The 21,851-nt window shown below is 44.3% G+C and overlaps 1 protein-coding gene across 3 annotated transcripts in view; it reads left to right on the plus strand.

The window, feature by feature from the left end:
- The window catches only part of BTBD11 (BTB (POZ) domain containing 11), a 176,403-nt gene that overhangs the window by 122,425 nt on the left and 32,127 nt on the right, over positions 1-21,851 (plus strand). For all 3 annotated transcript variants that reach the window (XM_010585357.1, XM_010585355.1, XM_010585356.1), the window contains 3 exons: positions 4,056-4,208; positions 17,930-18,095; positions 21,497-21,586. In XM_010585357.1, coding sequence (XP_010583659.1) covers positions 4,056-4,208; positions 17,930-18,095; positions 21,497-21,586 — 409 coding nt within the window. The remainder of the gene's footprint in view (positions 1-4,055; positions 4,209-17,929; positions 18,096-21,496; positions 21,587-21,851) is intronic.

The following is a 21,851-nucleotide window of genomic DNA, read 5'->3' on the forward strand; positions in this document are numbered from 1 at the left end:
ACGTCTGGGGACGATGCAGAGAAGGACGTGTGATATCCAGGACGGGAGAGGAAGGCGAGCGGTCGTCCCTCGCGGGGGGATGCTGGCTGGGTATTGCCTGCAGATGTCTGCAAGGCACAGGAGCTTGCGGGTCCCGGAGCAGTCCCAAAATAGCTGTGAGAGGGGAGCGGGGCGGCAGGAGGGAATGGGGAGGGATGCTGTGCGGAAGGAGGAATCGGGGATGTGAGGGTTTGTGGGGCGGTGATAATTCCCTTTTCTGTTCAAGTAGGGACCCGGGGAGGGGATGCTCCAAGAGGAGCGTGACCAGGGCACAGTGCCCACAAGGGTCCAACCCTTTGGGGATCTGCTTTTTGTCATCCTCCCCTATTCCTTCCCCACCTCCCGGCTCTTTTGTGTGGAACGGCGACGGCTCTGTGCAGAAACCTCTCCCTGCCTCTTGATCTGAGATGTTTTTCCCCTTAGATGACAGTTCAGGAAAACACAAGCCTGTGCTGAAAACCACCTTTTTGGGGGGACATTACTTAAGCTCATGCTTAACTTTGAACCGCAGTGAATTAAAGAGGATGGGAGCACACATTTAAAGTTAAGCACAGGTACAGAGATGGGCTGGAGGAGGAGGTCAGAGCACTCACTGACCTGCACCCTGGTAAGGTGCTTCTGCAGCCGTTGCGCTGCTCCTGACTTTCCATCTTCTTCCAGTCAAGCCCAGCACGTTCCTACCATGGTTAGATTAATTTAATTAAGGCGTGTGCTTCCAAAGCATAGAGCTAGGTGACTTATCTGCTACGTGTCTGCTCTGGAACACAAAAGTACCGAACTCTCCTAGTTGTTGCCTGTCTTTGTGCCAGAGATAAATATGCCAGTGACATAATGTATTCGCCTAACCTGTTTTCGCACAGTGTCATTTGAAAAGTGAAATATTTCTTGCTGATGCCACATTGTCTTGTGGGTTGTCACACCCCTATAACTTTGTGTTCCGCTTTCTTCTTTGGCACACAAACAGTATTTAAAATTAAAAAAAAAATCCCCTTCACATGGTGCATAGACTCTTGAAGGGTATTTTTAACCTCTTGCACGCAGCCATATTTGGTTCTCTTCTCAAAATACAAATTCCCTGACATGCTTAGATACACAGTGATGATTTCTTTTGCCTTGGAAAAAGGAATGTAATATATTGTGAGTGAACTCCAATGTCCTGATGTAGGGACTGAAATTGGTCTTTAGAGAAAATCCCACTGCTTCCACAGAACACTGATTCTCTTTCCCTTGGGGATTTATTGCACCAAACAGCTACGTTCATTTCTATTTCTCTGTTGAAGTTTGCAAGACCAGGAAAAAAAAGGCAATTTTATAGTGCAATTATCACAGTTCCTGTAAATAATTTTATTTGCTCTGCTCCTTATTGTGGTGGGGCAGTTTTTGTGCTGGCTGAGTTTCTGACCTGCACAAGAAGAGGAGAAAGCATGAACCCCCGAGTTCCCCGTTGAGCCACGGCCCTCTGCTTATCTGTTCGCCCAGCAGATGTTATAGGAAGGCTCCGTACAAGCGTGTCTTCATTTCTGTGGTCCAGACCACATTCTCTCACGCAAACCATAACCTAGAACTGAGTTTCCCTTGAATTGTTTTCCTAGCACCAAGTTTTGTGGGTAACTATATGCATCTCTACACTTCCAGTGTGATTTGCAGCTCCCTTTCCGCTGTTTGCTCAGCAAGTGTTGAAAACAACTCCCACCGATCACTTGTCCCCAGCTCCTTAACGCTGCGAGAGAGGGTCCCTTCTGCTCCAAGGACGCATGTTGCGGGTGACCTGGGAAGCAGGTCGCCTTCCAGGAGCAGACACGCTCTTGCTTTTCCCCTCTCCCTCCTCTGACCGCTGCCACCCTCACGACAAATGAGCTGGATTATGGAAATCGTTTTACAGGAGCTGCGGGAGATTTTCTGTCCTTATCTGGCTCCTTGGGTGGCCACGGCAGGTCTGGGGAGAGCAAAAAGCCTTGGAAACAAATGCAGCCTGGTCTTGAGGTGACAGCGATGTGTTTGAATAGAATAATGATGAAAGTGGCAAGTCAGCCAAAGATGTCATATTTCAAAAAGACGTTGTTCATTTAAGCGCCCGTGAGATTTGGGAACCCGGCGTCCTAGGGAAGGTTGGTGGCCTCAGGGCTTCTCTGTCCTTCGGCACTTTTGAAATATCTCATCCCTCCTCGAGAATATTAATATCAGAGCTATGTAAAGTCAAGTCTTCAAAAGAGAAATAAATGGCATAAAGAGCTATAAATAGGAAAAGGATATTCCAGAATCAACATCTTCTTAAATAATTTTTCTCAGGCTAGATCCTTCTGGGGTAAAGTTACATGTTTAAAATGTAAAGTACTTGCCTACTGGGCACCTAATCCAGACTTTTTTTTTTTTTTCCCCCCCCTCCATGAAAAGGGACCGCAGAAGGAAAGGCAAGTAATGGAAAGCAATATTGAACGAAAAGGAGCAGGAGAAGAGAAGGGAGCAAAAGCAGGGGATGATGCTGCAGCAATAGGAATCTTTCCAATATTAGAATGATATACTGACGTAGTAAATGGAGGGAATATACAGTTAAAGAGGAGGGGAAAGGGAGCCTCATAGGAAATGAGACAAAAGAAGAAGGTTCAGCAGAAGAAGGTAAGAGCAGGTTAGTTACAGACATTCTTTGAGCACAGTAGTCATTTACAAGTTTCATATCTTTTTTTTCTTTCCTTTCCTTTTTTTTTTGGTTGTTAATGTTATAGCAATCTCTGTTAACATCCCGTAGCCATGGTATTTACTTTACAGTGTGGATGAAACAGCCTCACTCTGTCTAAATAGTTTTCACCAGTCCTGTTTAAACACAGGACTTTCAGCACAGTTTTCAAGTAGATCTTGGAGAGATTTATTATTTTTTAATGATTTTACAATTTTTAGAATTTTGTAGTATAGTTTTATAAAGAGGGATTTCTTCTACCCTTCCTCATCCCTTCCCCACACAGACTTTGTCTCCTGTGTGCAGCTGCGGAGGGGACACCGTTTTGGACACGGCAGCTAGGTGATGAAGCAGCCGCAAAGACCTGTTGAGGACAGGAGGGCAGTTGCTGCAGCTTGCATTGCTCTGCGGATTTTGTCTACCTTGATCTAACAGGCAGTGACCTTCCAAGGTGTTCAGCTGCGGATATTTTATTATTTTTATCTCCAAACTAGGACTCGAAGCTATGATTCTCATTTAAGGTTTGGCATTTATCTCTTGGTCCCCAAATAATTTTTAGCATAGATGGGGAAAACTGTATGCTTCGTCTAAGGCTTGGGCAGCTCTTGCTAGGACATGGGGCTGTCCAGGTCTTGTGGAGTGAAGGACCGTGTCTCCGATAGCGTCCACACTTTGCTCAAGTTGGGGCTGTGGCCCAGAGTCCCACCATCCACTTTGGGTAGGCAGTTTTGTGTATTTTTGCTCAAGTGGCAGAACAGCTGGTACCCAAAGGTGTAGCGCTTTGATACCGCTAAAAGTGAAACGAAACAGCCTGAGTTCCGACGCTGCTCGCGGATAACCTCCACAGTACGTCTTGGCATCTTGGGGTGGGGGCATCCCCTCTCTTTGCCCCGGTTCGTTCTCCCGTCCCTCTTGCAAAGTGGCTGGGGAGCGTACCCAGTCCGGCGCGTCAGCCAGAGCAGGACGTGGTCCTCTGCCAGGCTCCTGCCCTCTTTTCGGGATATACCGTGGGAAGGATGCGGCGGGGAGGGAGGGCTTGCCCGGCGGGTGTGCTGACCTCGGAGGCGCCCCATAAATGAGCCTGGCTCATAAATCTCACTCTTCAAATACTCCTGCTCTGGAGACAGGGTGAGACATCTTGATTTAGACCTGCTTGAAATTTGCTGAGCCAGTTTGCTCTCCCATGCTTTCGTTTTGCTTGTTCCCTTCTCTCTCTCTGTATAATATACCTCCTCACACGTACATACACATGCACACGCACACCCCCCTGCCCTCTCTCTCTGTATACCTGTTATTTCTGACGCTAGTGTACTGTAGCAGTCATGTCTGTGTGCTTTCCCAGGCCGTTCATTGTGCTGCCTCCCCTGATGGAGTGGATCCGAGTTGCCGTGGCTCACGCGGGGCACCGTCGCAGTTTCTCGGTGGACAGCGATGACGTACGGCAGGCGGCGAGGCTCTTACTGCCGGGAGTTGACTGCGAACCTCGACAGTTAAAGTAAGTCCACGCCAAAAATCGGCTGCTTTGTGCAAAACGTGTCTCTCTTTCCTAGTGAGAGCGAGCGAGCAGGCAGGCAGAGGGCTCTGTTATTGCCTTGAGAGGTGCAGGGATGCTCGGGCTCGTCGCTGTGTGCGTTGCAAAATCGGCTCCTGGTATTTGCTCACATCTGTGGATAAGCTGGTTGCATGGTAATGGGTGCCTGAATATCTCACAGCTGGATCGAGCCCGTAATCTGCTCGTCAGAGCTTATATGGTGGTGGTTTTTTTCTCTTACTATTAGGTTCTGCTTGCTAATGAGGGGCTGAAATCTCCTGCTAATTGTCTGCTTCACATTGCTTTGCTATAAAATACCAAAATGTAATTGGCAGGGCTGCAGATATTTTTCTGGGCTTTGTTTTCAGCATTAATGCTTAAAGGGCACATTTAAACTTCTAGGTAAGACTACCTCTTGCAGTAAAATTGTATTTTTCATGCTAATGTCGGTTCAAATTAGCTGTAAATGTCAGCCTAGATAATTTGAGTTTTTCGTGTGTCAGATGTGACCTTTTGGTTTTCTAATGAAGTCTTAAAGTATTTATTGCCAGGATATGTTTTTAGTGTCTGTTTTGCTGTATTATTATGTACATGTATAAAAGCATGATCTAGGGCTGTTCCGGAGTCAAGAATATATTTGGTTTTGATTTTCATATGAAAAGGCAATCTGAATGTGCCAAAGTAGAAATTACTCACTGCTATTGCTTCATAAATTTGTACATAAACCCCAATTTTCAGCAGTCTGCCTCTTCATACAGCAGTAGGTGCATTCTTTACTGCAACATAGAAAGCAGAGGAGTGATCTACATGATTAGCTGTGACAACCTGCATCAGAGCAGCTGCCTTCTATTGACTCTGGCCTTGACATGCTTTTTCACCAGAGAATATAATACTTTACTTTGAGATCTGCATAGGCTTTTCAATCTGCTCAGCTATTCAATATTTAATTGAAGAAATATGTTGAATTTCAAAAGCGAAATCTTGAGCGTTTCAGATTTCAAATCTTGGCTGTAATTGCTTCCCTTTGGTGTGACCATCGTGGCCCTCATTTCCAGAAGTACAGCGTTCTGCGTCCCTACTGAAATGTCAGGACTTAGAGGTACTACGCACTTTCTGAAGACCTAGCACTTGGTTTTGAAAAGGCATAATTAATTTAATACCTCTTCCAGTAATTAGGTAGGATTGCAAATAAGGCAATAATGTTTCTACTCTACATCCTCTGTCTTAAAAATAAAGGTAGACACAGTTAAATATCTGTGGATTAACAACCCACAATATACCATTCTTAAAATTGTATTTTCTCAGTGTATCTATATAGAAAATGCCATCAACTGTTAGACAATTTTCCAGGAGTTTCAAAAATCATTTGAAGTTGGGGAGAGTTGTATTATGCTGCAGAAGAATTTATTAATTATGGGGAACAAGTCAGCACTCAGTTTAAGGTTGCCACCAAGAATTAATTTCATAAAGAATAGAAGTGATTGCTGTTGTCCTGCTTGTCTTGCAAGTGGGAATGAGCCTGAAGAGCACAGCCTGGGATTAGTCAGTTGGGAATGAACAGAGAAATCATTCCTGAGACAAATTCTGGATTTTAGAGAGACCAAACTTTGCAATGTGCCCTTATTTGACTGCAGGGGCCTGATTCACCCACTGATGTCCCAAAATGACAATCTCCCTCTACTGTGCTAGCAGAGGTCTGCAGATGAGTGTCCGCGTAGTTTGGGGTTTATTTTAAGGTCTGTGCCTACTGCTGGCATAATGCAGCAGGTTCTTTGCATAGCTACAAATCAGACCCCGGCTGCCTGTGATCCTGAGATCAAAGGAAGGACTGAGCTTTTCTGAACAATAATGTGAGGCATCAGGATGTTAATTTGAAACGTTGCAGCTTGTAATTTTTTATTTGTATTCAGTGCAGACCCTCGGCACTTCTCATTTCCACTAAGCCAAGCGCCAGCCTTTCATGCCTCCCTGTTAGGGAGGGAGTGTTTCCAACTATCAACTCTTCGGCGAGCATCAATTCCATAAATGCAAACACTGGGAGGGGAGGAAAAATACAACAACTTTGCATGGGGTGGCTTTTCAAATAATCTGTGTGACGGATGACAGCTGAACGATTTTGAATGCAGTTAGCTTGATATATTTTGTGACTTTTACAGAAATGGCTTAATAAGTAGAACCTTGGAACTGGTTCAATTTCTAGGCTTTTCTTAGCAGTCGTCTTTAGTACCTAAAATACAGAGACCTGAACCCAAAAGATCCCATGGTCCCATGTGATATTGCATCATTCCACGGTGTTGATTCACAACCTGTCATTACAAACGTATAAAGCAAAATCAGCTTCTGCGCTGGAAAAACACTCTTATGGGGAGAGGGAGAGATGGGTAGGATCTCAAAGGCTATGAAGTTCAAGATCAGTTTGGTTAAAACCCAAATGTTCAGTTTCTTATCTGAACTACAGCGTGGAGGTCTCCCAGCAGATTCATGTTGACACTTCCCTGCACAATCACATACTCCAGCAGTAAGGTTCCCAATATGTGGCTTTGTAAATCATCTCTGCTTTCTTCCTGCCTTTCATTCTGGTACTTCCTTTCTTTCTCCCCTCTTCTGATCCTTTTTTAAAAATCCATCATCTTAATTTCTTGCAACGTTTTCTTCTCCTGAAAGAGGAGCTGCTCTTGCTCTGGGTGGAGGAGCGAGGGAAGCTGGAGTCAGGCAGGAGCCGCCTGTCTCCTTCTTGATCTCTTTTCATTTTACAGCAGCGGACATGCCAGAAAGTTTCTTCCCTTTCCCCAGCCTTGGGGACATGAGCAGGGATATAAATACTCACCTTCCCCCGGGAGTGGAAGCTTTAGATAGACCAGTTGTCTCCACCTTTTGCAAGGAGGCAGGTTTCACAGATGGATTGACTGCTGGATGCATAACAGCTAGCTGGGACAGAAGCCCAAGTTGTGTCCAAAATATTCTTTGTCATAGTGGGAGACCAGACTTAAATAAAGTCTCGCCTGTAGCCAGGCCCTGTTGAGCCACCTGAGGCAGCTGGATGTAGTCAGTAGAAAACCATGTGCAAAGTAGCTCTCTGCTGGCATAAATCTGGTGAAGGTGGGTGCTCTGCTCCCTGCTCTAGACCTTTTATTAAGGAAGGCATCAGGGAGGAAGGCAATTTGTTGCCAAAAAGGGGCACCGTGGTAAAAATTGTGTTGACCTGCTTTCCTGGCAGGTAGCGTCACTTCTCAGTCTGTACTGGGTCTGGCTGGCTGCAAACAGATGCCTGGTTTTGGCTGCTCCTCGTCATCACATCTGCAAGGGGTACCTTTCCCCTTGCTCCACCTAAACACAAGCAGCTCTTTGCATGTCTTTCCTTCCTCCGTTCTGTGGGATGTCTGTTTAAAACAAACAAAAAAAACCCCAATGTGTTAGACGTGGTGGGGAGGATTGCTAATGGATGACTACACCTGGGAACTGGAGGCTGACGGCAGAGAAACAGAGCAAGGGAGGAGCATCCTGTATTGCTCAGCACAAAGGCTGCCGTGCTTTTTATCAGGGTCAGTGGCTTCATTTCTGGTTGCAATATATCATGGCAATCCTGGAGGATGTAACTGGAACAAACTGACCCGAGAGAGGTGGTAATGTCATGCTGGGGACTGTTACTTGGTCACTTCTGCACCTGACTGGATAAAGGGCTATTTTCTGGCCAGGCAGAGGTTAAAAGAAGGTTATAGTCTAGCGTGCGAGTGTGTGTGTGTGTGCGCGCGCATATTCGTCCTGATAGCCAGAAGCAGCAAAAATTGAAAAAAAAAACCACAGTCTCGGAGAAGTGAGTGCAATTCCCCTCTTCAAAGGGCAATTCCTATGTGTTAGTTGAAGTATTTTCTTCTACCCTCGGCATTGCCTCAGACCTCTTTGATTCCAGGTCATCCCCTACCTGGTTTCTCTGGGAAAGCTGCTTTTCCTGGGTGTTTCTGGGCCTGAGAAGGGCTCTGTGTTACTGACCTAGCCCACAACAAGGGACTTTCGTGGCATCTGAATGAACAGGGACACCGAATGTGTCCCCATGGCACCAAGATCCTCCAGAAGCATTGCCCATGAGGCTGAGCATTTCTCTGCAGCCATGGGGGTGTCTGGAAGCCCTCTCACGCTTGTTAGTCCTCTGACCCCTTGCCCAGCAGGCTGTGAAGCTCCTGGCTGGGATTTGGAGGAAAAGCAGAGTTTAGTCATCTTGAGGAGTGGTTTCTTCTTATCCATAGGTGAAAAGGCTCGTGCCTTTCTCTTGTACGGTGGAGAAGCGAGGTTGCTCCCTGTGGCATTCATTACTGTCCACCATGGCCACACACTAGAGGCAGATGCCACACTGTGGCAGGAGGAATCCGGGACAATTCTGTAAAGAGGGCTGAAGTCCTTTTTGGCAGCTGTACCCAAAGGGCAGTGATGGGAAACGGCATTTTTGCTGTCAGCCTCCTCACGGGTAGAGTCCCACAGGGGTCTGTCTTCTTCTTGCCCCGTCCCATGTTGACATACAACCCGTGGAGACCCCTCGGGCTCTGGTACCACCAGGATGCCCGTGAGAAGCATCCCAGTCCCTTGTTTGCAGCCCCCTGGTTGGAGGGACGCTGGAGGACAGAGCTAGGCAGTGGGGTTTGCATGCCAACCCCGCTGGTGCGGTCAGAACCCCCCCGTTACGTCCCAGTTAAATTTAGCTAGAGGTGGCAGCATCGCTGCCGGTCAAGGCAGAGCTGGCAAGAGCAGGAGCTGGCGTGACAGAGCTTGTGCCAGAGCACAGATGGAAAGCCATAACTTGATCCCTTTTAATCGCTTGCTCGTACACTTCAGCAGCATTTTGGAGTTACGGCTGAGTTCCCCAAGGGTGCTGGGCTTCACGTATAGTGAACGCAGCAAATATCCCTTTTCTCCTCTGCCTGGCTGTGTGTCTGGGTCCTATCTCTGCTCCTGCCCACGGGCATGCACGTTTTTCTCCTCTTTTCCTGGGAGGCAGAGGTGAAATTGGTATCTATAAGTGCTGGCCTTGAGGAAACACCTGTGAGAGGTGTGCATCAGTGCCAACAGAGGCCATCACCCAAGAACTTAAGTGAATACTTTGCCTCTGTTTTCAGGAAGAAAATCCTGGGGGGAAAGGAAAAATAAATAATAGCAACAAGGTAATGAAAATGGAAAAACAGTAATCAAAAGGAGAGCAAATCATGCAGCTTAATGCACTCAAATTGGGGTGTCCAGATAACCTCAATGCCAGCAGTGAGAAAGCTGCCTCACGAAATCAGAGGGTCAGAGAGAAATATTTTTAACAAAGCCCAGAGTGGTGCCATAACTCTAAGGATTAATAATAGTAATGCCCAACGTTTGAAAACGATGAAAAACGATCCGAGGAAAATTCCAGGCTGTTAGTGCAAGGCCTTCGAATGTTTTTTCAAGCAAAGACTGATTAAAGACACGTTGTTGAGGGAAAAATGGGATAAAATGTGACACAGATTTTCTAAAGATAGATCTTGCCAGACTAATCTAATAACTTTTTGATAAGATAACTGATTTTCTGCCCCAAGGAAATTCAGTAGATTTCATCTATTTGGACTTGAGCGAACAATTTGATGCAGCCCATGCAGGGAGCTATTAGTTAAGGCAGAGAAGATGGGGGTTAGTAAAGGAATTGGAAAGTGAGCAGGGGCTGGCTTCAGGAGAGGTGACAAGGGCTGGGTTGGCAGTGATGGGGTTACAAGCAGAGATCTTCGGCTCTCAGTCTTAAGAACTGGTCTTTTTTAATTTTTCAGAAAGGGTTTTGGCACAAATCTTAGCAGTGTGCTCATGAAGTTAAAATTTGCTGATGCCACGGTGCTGAGAGGCATTGTCCTGACTTGACAGAGGAAGTTTGGGAAATCATCCAGGAAAAAGTGGATGACCTTGAGGGCTGGGACAAAAGAAATGGGGTGAAATGCAGTTTTCCACAAATGGAACGCAAACACGTGGAGATTAATTAGAAAAATACATACTGCAGTGTATATGTAATATCCACACTATATATGCAGTTTAATATATACTACATTGGGAGCTGAGTATTGAAAGGCGGTGGTAAAGACTGTAGAGCAGTATTTCATCTCGGAATGATTGTAAAGCACAAAAGTGGATTTTTCCTCAGCCATGAAAAAAGCAAATGCATTTTGAGGATGCATTGGGAGAGGGATTTCCGATAGAAGCAGGAAAATATTGGTGCCTCTGTATGTGAAAGTGGTAGGAAGGGATGTGGAATCGCAAATCCTGCATCCAGGTCAAAAAAATATTCACCTTGGACCAGGTGGAGAGAAATGGGCTGGGGTGGTTTGAGTTTTGACAAAATGTTCTCATGGAGGAAGACTAGAAGAAAGGGGCTCATTCAGCTGAGCAAAGCGGGTGCTGAGGGAACATGTGACTCTTCTCTAGAAATACATCAGGAGTAAACACCACGGGAGGAAAAATATACTATTTAAAGGGCAGTGCAGACACAGAAATATGTGAATATTAACAAGTCATGAGTAAGTTCCAACTGAAAGTGTAGATGGATCCAAGCCTTGCTGCAGCATAGGACTGGGTTTATTAACCCTCCAGTCCCGTATGCTCCCGCAGCCGCTGCCCTGTCGCCGCCTCACCCAGGGCTCTGAGTTGCATTTATAGCTCTGATCCAGAAAGGTCTCTGGGCAAATGCAGTGTCTGAGTGCCTTTGAAGACTTGTCTTCAGTTGAAAATCAGTCCTAGTTTCCAATTAGCCTTGGCCTGAGAATACTTAAGTCTGCTTTTCTGTCTGGGACTATCCCTTTTAATGAAGGCTCTCTAGGAAAATAGCATTATCAACCTCAAGAGAGAAGCTTATTTAACATGAGAGCATCCTTGGCTCATTCTAGAGAGTGTTCTTAAGACTGTGGAAAGGAAAAAATACAGCAACGTAAAGACGAGATGTGTTATTTTGTTCTTTCAGAGCAGTCTATACCATTTGCCGTGTCATCTTAATACTATACCACACATATGCAATTCGAACTTGAAAGTGAAAGAGGAAGAGTTGCATTTAATGTTTTATTTATGGAAATCCTGTGCTTGGACTAGAGCACGGAAATATAAATAGACTTTAATAAATAGAGATTTGAAGGCAGAAAAAAATATTTCCACTGCTCTTCGCTCTCTCTTAAAATGCGCTGGGTAAGGGGCTGAGTTTCTGGAGAGGGAGAGCGAGTGGAAAATTGCTGAGAAATTCTGCTATTTAATTAGATACAGCCGCTTTTAAGTAGGGATGGTTGGTGTTTGCCTAGCTCCTTGAATGTCCTTGTTCTTCCCACAAATTTTCACTAATCCTTTAACACCAGCCATGGCCATTGCCGTAATTAGACACAAAAATGCCAAACCAGTGAACGGTAGCAAAGAAGCTACTTGACAAAATCCAGCAGTCCCTTGGGGCAGATGGTGCCAGTGGATGAAGGAGATTTTATTACTTAAAAGGTAGAGCACAGGTTTCCCGAGGTGAATCTCAACCTCCCCTGCCAACCGGCTGCTTGAAGACAGCAGTAATAAAACAAATCATCGAAGGGGAGGACCTTGTCCTCATGTTCTCCTTCACTTTTAGGGCAGAACACACTTGTATTTTTATGATACAGCCTTCTTGGGTTTTTCCCATTGCAAGCAAGTTCATTACTGTTTTGCATGCTCTGTCTCCATACCCATTCCTGAATATAATAATTAGGATACAGATAACATATTGTCTTCCACTCATTAGTGAAGACTTGTGCTATCTATTTATGTGAAAGATGAATCTCTACCCAAATTTTCCCAAATGATATGTTGGCCTTGTTCAAAATCTGAAGTCAGATTCAATTTTGAACATTGTTCCTGGCCTATATACATGGGACTGTAATATTAAGAGTGTTTTGAAATATAGATTTGGGTCTTGATTTGATATTCACATCGCTTTTTTTAATGTATTTTCCAGTATCTGTAACCAATTTATTCTCAGGCCTTTGACAAGAATAAGAGATTGGCTAATAAATATCTGGAGTATTTTTATTTTCTTGTCTTAATTTGGCTCCTGATTAAAGTAAATGGAGATATGTTATGTCTGTGTTAAAAAGTAGTGCTCTTTGTCACTTTGATCAACATGTTTGTGCTTATGTTTCCTTCTCTCCAAAACTGAAAATGCAAATAATTGTCTCAATGTAGTATTTATATTGCAGTCCTATTAATATCAGCATTATACTCCCTTTTAAAGGACCACATTGGAAAAAAGAGTGCTCACAAATTTAAATCAAATCGTCTGCCGCTCCTGCTATTGCCGTTTGTGTCTGTAGTCTCACTGAAGAGCCCCAGGCAAGGAACAGGACCCTTTTGTGCTACAGGCTGTGCATACCCAGATCAAAACTGTGATCCCTGACCCCAGGAAATTCAGCATTGTAAATGCATGTATATTGCTGGCTAAAATATGACTCCTTCCAGACTTCCAACCAGCTGAACTATAATTTCTGACTCGAGTCCTCATTCATATTTAGGACAGAGACAGACTGAATAAACTCCACAGAGCTAAAAAGCTGGATTTAATTAATTGATTATCATTCTTTTAATTGAAAGGGCTGGTGATCGAGTCCCAGGTGGACAACAAAGTTTTGGTGCTTGGCTATCAGGATGATGATCTGTTCATTTCAGTGGAGGGGAACGTTTGTCCTGCTGCTCATCACAGTCTGCACTCCATGTCTTTTAAATCAACTACTAGCATGCTATGCTGGCACATATAGCTTAGAACATGATTAAGATGTTCCTACTTCTTTTCTGGTAACATTTACAGAGCATTGCTTTTTTTTTTTTTTTTTTTTTAATTGTTCACTACTGACTATGGCAATAATCCCCTCCCAAAGAACAAATAATTAAAAAGCTGTGTAATAAGAGAGCTGCTGCATCTACTGGTTATGATGGACACACTTTGCCTTTGAATCATCCATTTTCCCAAATGTATTCAATCTATGAGTAACTTACTAAACATCCACACAGACCCTATCTTAGTCAGTCTGAGGGAACACAAAAAAACCCCCTTGCATTTAAACTGATGCTGTAGAAGTGCTGCATTATGTTTTCGTAATGTGAGTTGGGGAAAAGAAAAAAATAATTTGCTGTGCTGCTAGGACCCATTATAAATGAAGAAGATTATCTTTGACTCCTTTCAAAGGTTTGAGTATGTCGGAGTACGATAGAGTGTCATGGTCACCATGCAGCATTTGACAGTGACCATTTGCAAAGAATTAATTTTACCATGACATTCCCCATATAAAGCCACAGTGAAGTTAATTATGTGCAGTGGCAACACTAATGATCTTGAAGATAACTGCTGTAGAAGCAATATCTGTGAGGAATTAAAAGAGGACTTGGAGAAAATTGTATTGCATTGTAAGTTAAAAAATGTGGTCACAGCTTTGCTACAAATATAAAATCAAGAAGATTTCTAAAGAAAATTTTCTAAAATGTTTCTGATTTTCCTTTTACTTACAAAGGCAATTGTTTGCTTGATTCATGGTAGGGAGGGACCAGGTAGGCAGTTTACAGGCTGTGTGATTGAACCCCTGAATTAGAGGGGTAGATTTGCTGTTGAGCACGAGGACTATGATCAGTGTATGTTATTAATTCAAGCATATTACTTCTCAGTTCTGGGAAGGGGGAGCATGTGTACAGCGGTGGTGGTGTCAAGGAGCCTGCCCAGCCCACAGGTTACTAAATGGGGAAATCCAGAATGGGCTCAGTCTTTTGAGAGAGGATATCACCCTCCAAGGACGCAGGTCAGTCCTGCCTTTGTCCCCTCGGGGGGACCTCAAAGTTCCCTTGACCCAGCCAGCATCCAGGGTGGTGATGTCCTGCCATCCTGAGGCTGTCCCAAGGGAGAAGAGGGGGAGAAGAGCTTTGGCCCCCCGTGGTCTTCTGCTTCTCCCGTCAGCCTTCCCTGCCCCTTTGATGAAAAAGCGCCTTTTCTGCAGGATGAGGTCTTGGGGAAAGGACAACCCACACGAGTGCTGGCAGCCGGTGCAATCTGGCAACGAACCAAGGTGGCCTTGGAGGGGACGTCCCACGGTCGGGCCAGTGTCAGCCTCCTGTGTGCTTGGAAAGATCACAAAGACTTTTTGGCAAAAGGGCCGTGAACTGCTGGGGAGATTTCCAGATCTGTTTGCGCTTACGCTGGCTTCCCTTGCTTTGCAGGCACAGTTTCACAACTCTAAAAAGTGACCCTATATATATAGCTGACTTAACTGTTCCTTGTCAACCTTCTTTTTCAAGCTTCTTCCCATCCCTTTCCCACCTCTTCATATCTTGTCACTGTATTCGTTGCAGTCCAAAGTGAAGAAGTCTTGAGTGAGTCAAGCCTGGGTGCCTATTCCCCTCCTCCTTTTTTATCTTGCATCCTTTAATGTTTGTGATTGTGGATGGTGTCCGTGATGGAGCAGCATCCCCTTACAAAGTGTAATATGGAGCAGAGACCCTCTGCTCCTGTTAGAATCAACATTATGCAGTTAATGGTGTGAAGGAGGAGGAGCAAATGCAGTGCTGTGGTGGCTTAGCATTGATTTTTGATGGATTTGGGGTGGGGTTTTTTTGATTTTTCAGTTTTCATTTTGAAATGCGACTCCTCCATCTGTCTGCTGTACCATCTTCCCAGTTGGCTTTCTCCAGTGTTAAAAGTGATGCTGTGTTCTCCTATTCTGTACTTGTAGTTCCTGATCATTTTTGATCTGTCTCTTCACTGCTTTTTATCTGTACATGTTAAATCTCCTTTTCCTTAACTCATTCATCTCTCTGGCTTTTCGAGATGTTCCTACGCTTTCTCTTCTGAAGCATCCTCCTGTTCCTTTCCCTTGCATCATGCTCTTGTTTTATTAAACTCCCCAGTTTGATCACTATCTGCTTTATCCACAATGATCTATGTCAAATTTTGCCATATAGTTCCCTTTGCTGTGTCCCATAAATCGGGGCTGTAACTCACTCACGATGGGTCCTTTTTGGGTGTAAAAAGGCAGCGGGCCACTGGTAGTCGTACTGAGTTGTACTAAGTGGTTTCTTGTTTTGTGGTACTTGGTCTAGATCACGTTTTGTCAGCGCTGGTGTCCCAGGCGCTCCCCTGCATCCGTGTTATTGTTGCAGTGTTTGTACAGCTGTAGCATCCTCCGACCCAGACCCTTATCTCCCCAGCTGACTGAGGAGTACTAATTTGCTGATAACCCAATATCTGCAGTAATTAATGAATCCCCTTCCTCGGGTATAGTAAGCAGGTGACCTGATGTGCTTTTAGGGGACCAGAGCCAACTCATGGAGGAGTTACTTATGGAGAAGTAATTTCTGAACGTCTGCCAGAGCAGAGATCTGGGCAGCCTGTACAGGATAGGTGAGATAGGTCCTTGTTCCTCCTTCCTCCTTGTGTGAGTGTGCAACCCAGGTCAAAATCTGGCTTTTTTTAAAGAGGAGATCATCAACTATTGTTTTGCATGCACCGAGCTGGGCTGACGTCAGTGAAGCTCTGCCTGTTTCTGCCAGCACTGAGTTTGACCCATTTTATTCAGAGTATATGTTATATACCTCAGTACAAATGATGAAGCAGTGACTTAACACAGGCAGTGATTCATAGTGGCAGACACCTCTGCAGCCCTCAGAGGATGTCTAGATCTTTCTGTAGCTGCACTTTGCCGAGGAACCACCTCGTTTTCAGCCCAGAATCATCTGGAAATGGCCAGCTGCAGCTGGGAGATCCAGACTCTCCGTGCACAAAAACCCCCATGACCTAACTTCTGAGTGTGCTTTATCTTTGCCATACGTTAAAGGAGGGCACAGATGATCTCTAGCATCTCATGCTATGGGGGTAACAAGTACCAAATGTTGCTGTAGCTCTTGTGTCAGAAATGTGCCATATGGTGTGAACGTGTTAAGCCACAATTGCTCCCGTGGATACCAGTGTCATTGAGCTCAGCCCTCCATATCTGTGCTGGTTTTGCCTTTTCCTTAAACTCGCTCAGAAACTACTGCAGAAAACCCAGCCTTGCTATGGGTTGCTTTCTTCGTCTCTGTTTTAGGCATATTACTGGTGCAGAATCTGTTATTGCTGTTACGGTGTATTTATTGTGACCGAGTGTTGTGCATTAATCTTGCAGCAAACTGTTGTGATGAAGCATCATCCCTGTTCCCCTGAGTAATGATACTCCAAGCATACCTTGTTTGCATTCTTAGGACATCAGCTTTTTAGCAGTCAAAACCCAAACTGGGCACATAGAATGAACATCAACAAAATATCTGTTGTCTTCCAGACGGGTCATGGCCCAGCATGGCAGAAAGCAAGCTTGAGCTCAGATGCCAGTTTCAGTACTAAGTCCTGCGGAAGCTTTGATCAAAATACTTTGTATTTTCCATCTCACTTTCCTTCCTCTGTTGAAAGAGGAAGAGCGGTAGCTATTACTACATACCACTGCTTCTATATAAACAGCATATTCATTGCATATTGCTGTTAAATATTAAGCAGTGTTATATATTTTATAAAGCTCTGATAAAGCACTTCGAAGAAGAAATTTAAATGATAATGATGTGCTGTGTATATTTTTCTTTTGGTTTGCTGCATTTTTTTTACATATGAAATAGAAAAGAAATATTGGAAGTATGTTTGACTTTTTCACTTTTGATCTTTATTTTGTTTTTCATTCATAAGTAGCCCCTTGTTTTCTAACCGAGCATTTTTGGAGAATGAAAGTGATGTTTTTCCAAACAGTCCTTTATCCAAGTTCACACCAAAACCACTGTGGATTTGGACTCCACCCTCTGCCCCAGACACTCCTCAGCATGAAAGAAAAGCAAATCTTGTCTTTTAATAAGATGTAACCAAGTTGGATAAACATTAGATTTGAATCGCTTGGCTCTCTTTGGAGCTGTAGATTCACATCTTGGCTAAATAACTCCTAGCCCTTCTTCCATTTGAAATGGCTACCTTGGGCAGTTTACAGTTTGGAGATCTTTTGAACAAGACCTTAAAAGAATGACATCTGTTAGACACAGCCAGCGTGGATTTGTGGTGTTTTGCCATGATTACCTGGCAAGATTGCCTTGATCCACAGGTGGCCCTGCTTGAGCAGGGGGTTGGACCAGACAACCTCCAGAGGTCCCCTCCAACCTCCTCCGCCAGTCTGGCATTCTGCAGCTTCCACTTTCTGCTCCAAAAAGGCTTCCCTGTTACTGGGGCTGTGCTGGTAAGATCCTTGAAGGTGTTTGGAGTGACATTGTTTTCTCTTTGTTCTATTGTCAATGATTATACATCCATTTGATGTAGTTTCAAAGCTGACTGAAGCCCCTGAAACTTTTCAGAGATTAGGGGGACCAGATAACCTTGCCATGCAGAGAGAAAACTTGCGATGAGAATGTTTTGTGCATTGCTTAAACAGGGAAACAAAATCAAGTGAAAGCTGTGCTTTTTTTGCCCAATTTTTTATAAAATGTATAATTTGTCCCACGAAAGATAGACCAAGGGCAATCTCCATTAGCTTGCATTAGCATTTCCGATTCAGCACTTCCCTCGAACATACAGGTCAAATGAGAATGAATGCGTGCATGACCTACATCTTTCAAAGATAGGGCAAAGTATTATTTTCCTAGGGACAGCGAGGTCTGTCCTCTGATTGTCCTCTGAGGGACTTTATTTCTCACGTCCACAGAATCGACGACTGTTTTTGTGCATCTCGGAAACTGGATGCAGTTGCCACTGAAGCGAAGTTCAAGCAAGACCTGGGTTTCCGAATGCTCAACTGTGGCCGAACAGATCTGGTTAAACAAGCCATATCCTTGCTGGGGCCGGATGGGATTAACAGCATGAGCGAACAGGTAATGGGATAGAAACATAAAGAAGTAACTGTGAAATGTGAGAGTTTTGTCTGCTTATCATAGAAAAAGAGCCCCAGCTTTCAGCTAAACATAGACAGGACTGTAGTGCTTTCCTGGCATTACTTAGCATTGAGTTTAAAGCACTGCCAGGTGAACTTCTATGTTAAGTTTTGTCTTTTCGAGTGGTACTGAGGTAACTCAGCATGAGGGCGAATGCATTCCCTGAAATTTTCTTAACAGTGAACTGAGTTGAGTGAAGCCAGGAGATCCCAAGAGAGCTTAGCGTTGATCTGAATACTTAAAACTGCTTCAATGCCATGAACAGTGGTGTGGGGCAGGGCTTTGTGAGGTGGACGTCCTTCCACTGAACACTGCCCTGGGATCTGCAACGCATTTCATGTGCACCACCGAACCCCCAGCAGGAAAGGATTAATTGCTGGCACTCTTTAATTGAGTTCAGCCCAGTTTGAACTGACCTTCCAGATGTGAAAGTACCTCTGCAGTATTACCCCTCCGTTGGTCCTTGTGGCCAACATCCACCAACTGAGGAGCCTAAATTTCCCTGGATTTATGTCTCCATGAGGCTTGTGGTTGTGTCCGGGGATAAACCTGCCTCTGCAGCTACCGACTGGCAGCAGTCTCTTGGATTGTGATGTTCACTGAGGTGGTTCCCCGTTCCCAGAGGGAAACAATAGCCATGGATACTACTGTTTCCCTTTGAAATAGAGTCCCCTGAATTTGCTGGTGCCCCTGATGAAAGTGTCACTGCACGTTCCCGGAGCTGTGGCATCCTCTTTGGCAGGAGGCGGATGGCTGCCGCCCCTGAGGTGGTTGCTTGGGACAGGAGCTGGACCGTTAGTTGTTTTAGGTCTTCTGAGATGAAAGCTGCCTCAGGAATGTGAGTTATGTTGCTGTTCAGTAGCTTCTGTCTGAGTCGATATTGTGGATTCATCTGAGAAAAGCTTTAGAAGAGGGCAGTACTCCCTGAAAAAAAATAGTATCAGACTCTCATTCCAAGGTTCATACATTATACATTTAAAAATTATTATTATTTCAAGTTAGTCTGAACCTGGAAACTTTTAACAGCGTATTTCCTCTGTCCTCCAGGCTGAAACCTGGGAACACTCTGGCTTGATTCACTGAAGTACCTAATCATATGCTTAACTCTGAACACATGCTTACATCCTATTTGAGTGAAAGTTAAGCCTGCGCTTAAATGCTTTGCTGGATCAAGCATCCCACATCTTGCAGGATCCCACATCTTGCAGGACAGAGCCCTAAGTGATACAAGGCTGAAAGAAAGAGTAATTTTTTATTTTGCCAAAAGCCAAATGTCCTTTGCGTTGATTGTACACGTTGTTACCGTGTTCCTGTGTGTGCGTCGAACACTAACGATGGGCTCATTAAAAATCCATTCCTCCCACGTGCAAAGAGAGGGGGGCTGAGCGATGCTGCAGTGCAAGGCTGAGCTGCAGAGCAAGCCTTGCGGAGGGACTGGCAGAAACAAAAGCAGCAGGGACAGCAGTGCAAGGGAAGGGGAGGTTAGAAACCTCATTAATGCTTTAAAACCCTGATACTGCAGCATGACATTCCAGGCCCTTTTTAGTCAGTGGTAAGTCCTTCTTCAGCTTCAACAGGGCCAAAATATCCTGTGTGGTCCCCAGGCAGACCCTTTGCTCCGGGCATTGCTGTGGGGTTCTTTGCGGCGGCTGCCCACGTGCTGCATCTTGCAGGGTGGAGCCCAGGCACCCCGTTTTCAAATTCTTTTCTTCAGATCTGATTAGACCCCTTGTGCTAAACCCTTGATTTAATTATCGAATGACGCCACTTACAGAAATTGAAAAAATAGTGGAAGGAACACATATTGAATTTTAAGCTGCCATCCCATCCTCGTGTTTCAAGGCCCAAACACAATTTTTTGTAATTCTCATGGTCCTGTTTGTTCCTGTAGCGTTTATTGACTGCCAAAGGAAATGTTTTGCCACTGACTGTAGCTGAAGTAGTTTCAAATTCTCTTTGCAAGTAACTTCAAGTCACCCAAGAACTCTCCTTGCCTGAGGTGAACTTGTTTTTTCTTCATAATGGCATGAGGACCCAAATGCCTATTCCCTTAACTCTTTATCTCCATAAGTACACTGCAGATTTGATCCTGTGAAATGCTCAGTGTGTTTCAGGAGGGATCTAAGTACCTTGCAGGGACAAACCTTAATTCATATTTTCTCTACAAGAGCAGCCCTTCCATACATCAGCACCCACTACCTTTAGCCCCACACGCAAACAGGAAAAATGGGGTAGTTCAGCAAAAATCGCGGTGCTGGACTCTTGCTAGGAAAAGCGGTGTCATGGCTCTGTGTCTGGCCTTGCTAGGCACCTCCAGTTTCTCTGAAAATAACTTCACTTCATGGCAGCACTCACATTAAACAGCAAACGGGCTATCATCTGTCAGCAAATTTACCAGGGGACCTCAAAGTAGGCTATAAACATGCATCAGAGGTAGCTGTGTGCTGCGATAGATTTACTGCAAAACAACTGGTGGCTGTTGATCAACACCCCCTACTGTATTTAATAAGCAGCTTTTTCTGTTATAATTTACGGTAGATTTAATTATTTTTCCATGGTTTCATCTGGACTCATTACCACAGCCAGAGTAATACTTATGTTAAGGGAAATGGTGATCAGCCGCAGCAGGTATTTCGGATTAATACAAATTGTATTGTGGTGGTTCTGTAGTGAAGGGTCACTTAATCTACTTTTCCTCCAAACAGGACCATGTTTTCCTAGAGCCAGCAACTTGCAACAATGCTGTCTGGCATTTCATTTAAAATTAAGTCCTTGTTTGCTAGGGAGTGCTATACAAAGCCTTTACATTTCCAGCCTCTTACAGTATCTGTGTTGAAAAAGCTGTGCTCGAATCTAACTTATCTTAAGAGGAGCTTGGGATGTGCTTAGAGGCTCTTCCAGTAATCAAAAAGATTTTATGCAAATGTGATCACAGAAAACTGAATAGAATTATTGTCTTTTTAAAATACCCATGGAAATACGGTTGCTTTGATAAAAATATTTCTCTGCTGGGGCCCCAAAGACAAAGATGCTCAGTTTAGTATATGAAGATGGAGGTGAGGCTGACAAGCCTAGTTTCACTCACCATGCTGTGGAAGCCGAGGATGACATGGAAAAAAACAAACACAGTCAACACAAGTGACAAGAAAAATGGAGATTTTACAAAAATGCGTGGCTTTTGCTAGTCTGAGGGGCATGTCTGTAACAGAGGTAATGGCTTTTGTTAAATACATACTGTTAGTCTTGATGATATATACTTTAATAATTGTTTAAAAAAATCAAAGAGAGTTCTGTGTTAAATTTGTCAATTCCTTTGTTTTTTAACTCCAAAAAATGACTAGGGCATGACTCCACTGATGTATGCTTGTGTCAGGGGTGATGAGGCTATGGTGCAGATGCTGCTAGATGCTGGAGCAGATCTGAATGCTGAGGTGAGGACTTTTTGTTGGTTGTATCTTTGTTCTGTTATTTGTTTACATCTTAAACTACCCCCTGAAACTAGCAGAGGGAGAACCCCAAGAATTAAAAAGAAAATAAATTTGTCTTATCCTGGACGGCACCACTTGAAATGAATAGTGAAATCAAACTGCATTAGGTTAGTATTGGGATTCACTGCACAGAAGGGGTCAAGTCATCGGACTTACCCCACAGGTAATATTGATTTAGTTGTGTTCGCACACTGCAATGAATACAGAC

This window comes from Haliaeetus leucocephalus, unplaced genomic scaffold (genome assembly GCF_000737465.1).
Source record: "Haliaeetus leucocephalus isolate CR32 unplaced genomic scaffold, Haliaeetus_leucocephalus-4.0 Scaffold101, whole genome shotgun sequence".
Lineage (NCBI taxonomy): Eukaryota > Metazoa > Chordata > Aves > Accipitriformes > Accipitridae > Haliaeetus > Haliaeetus leucocephalus.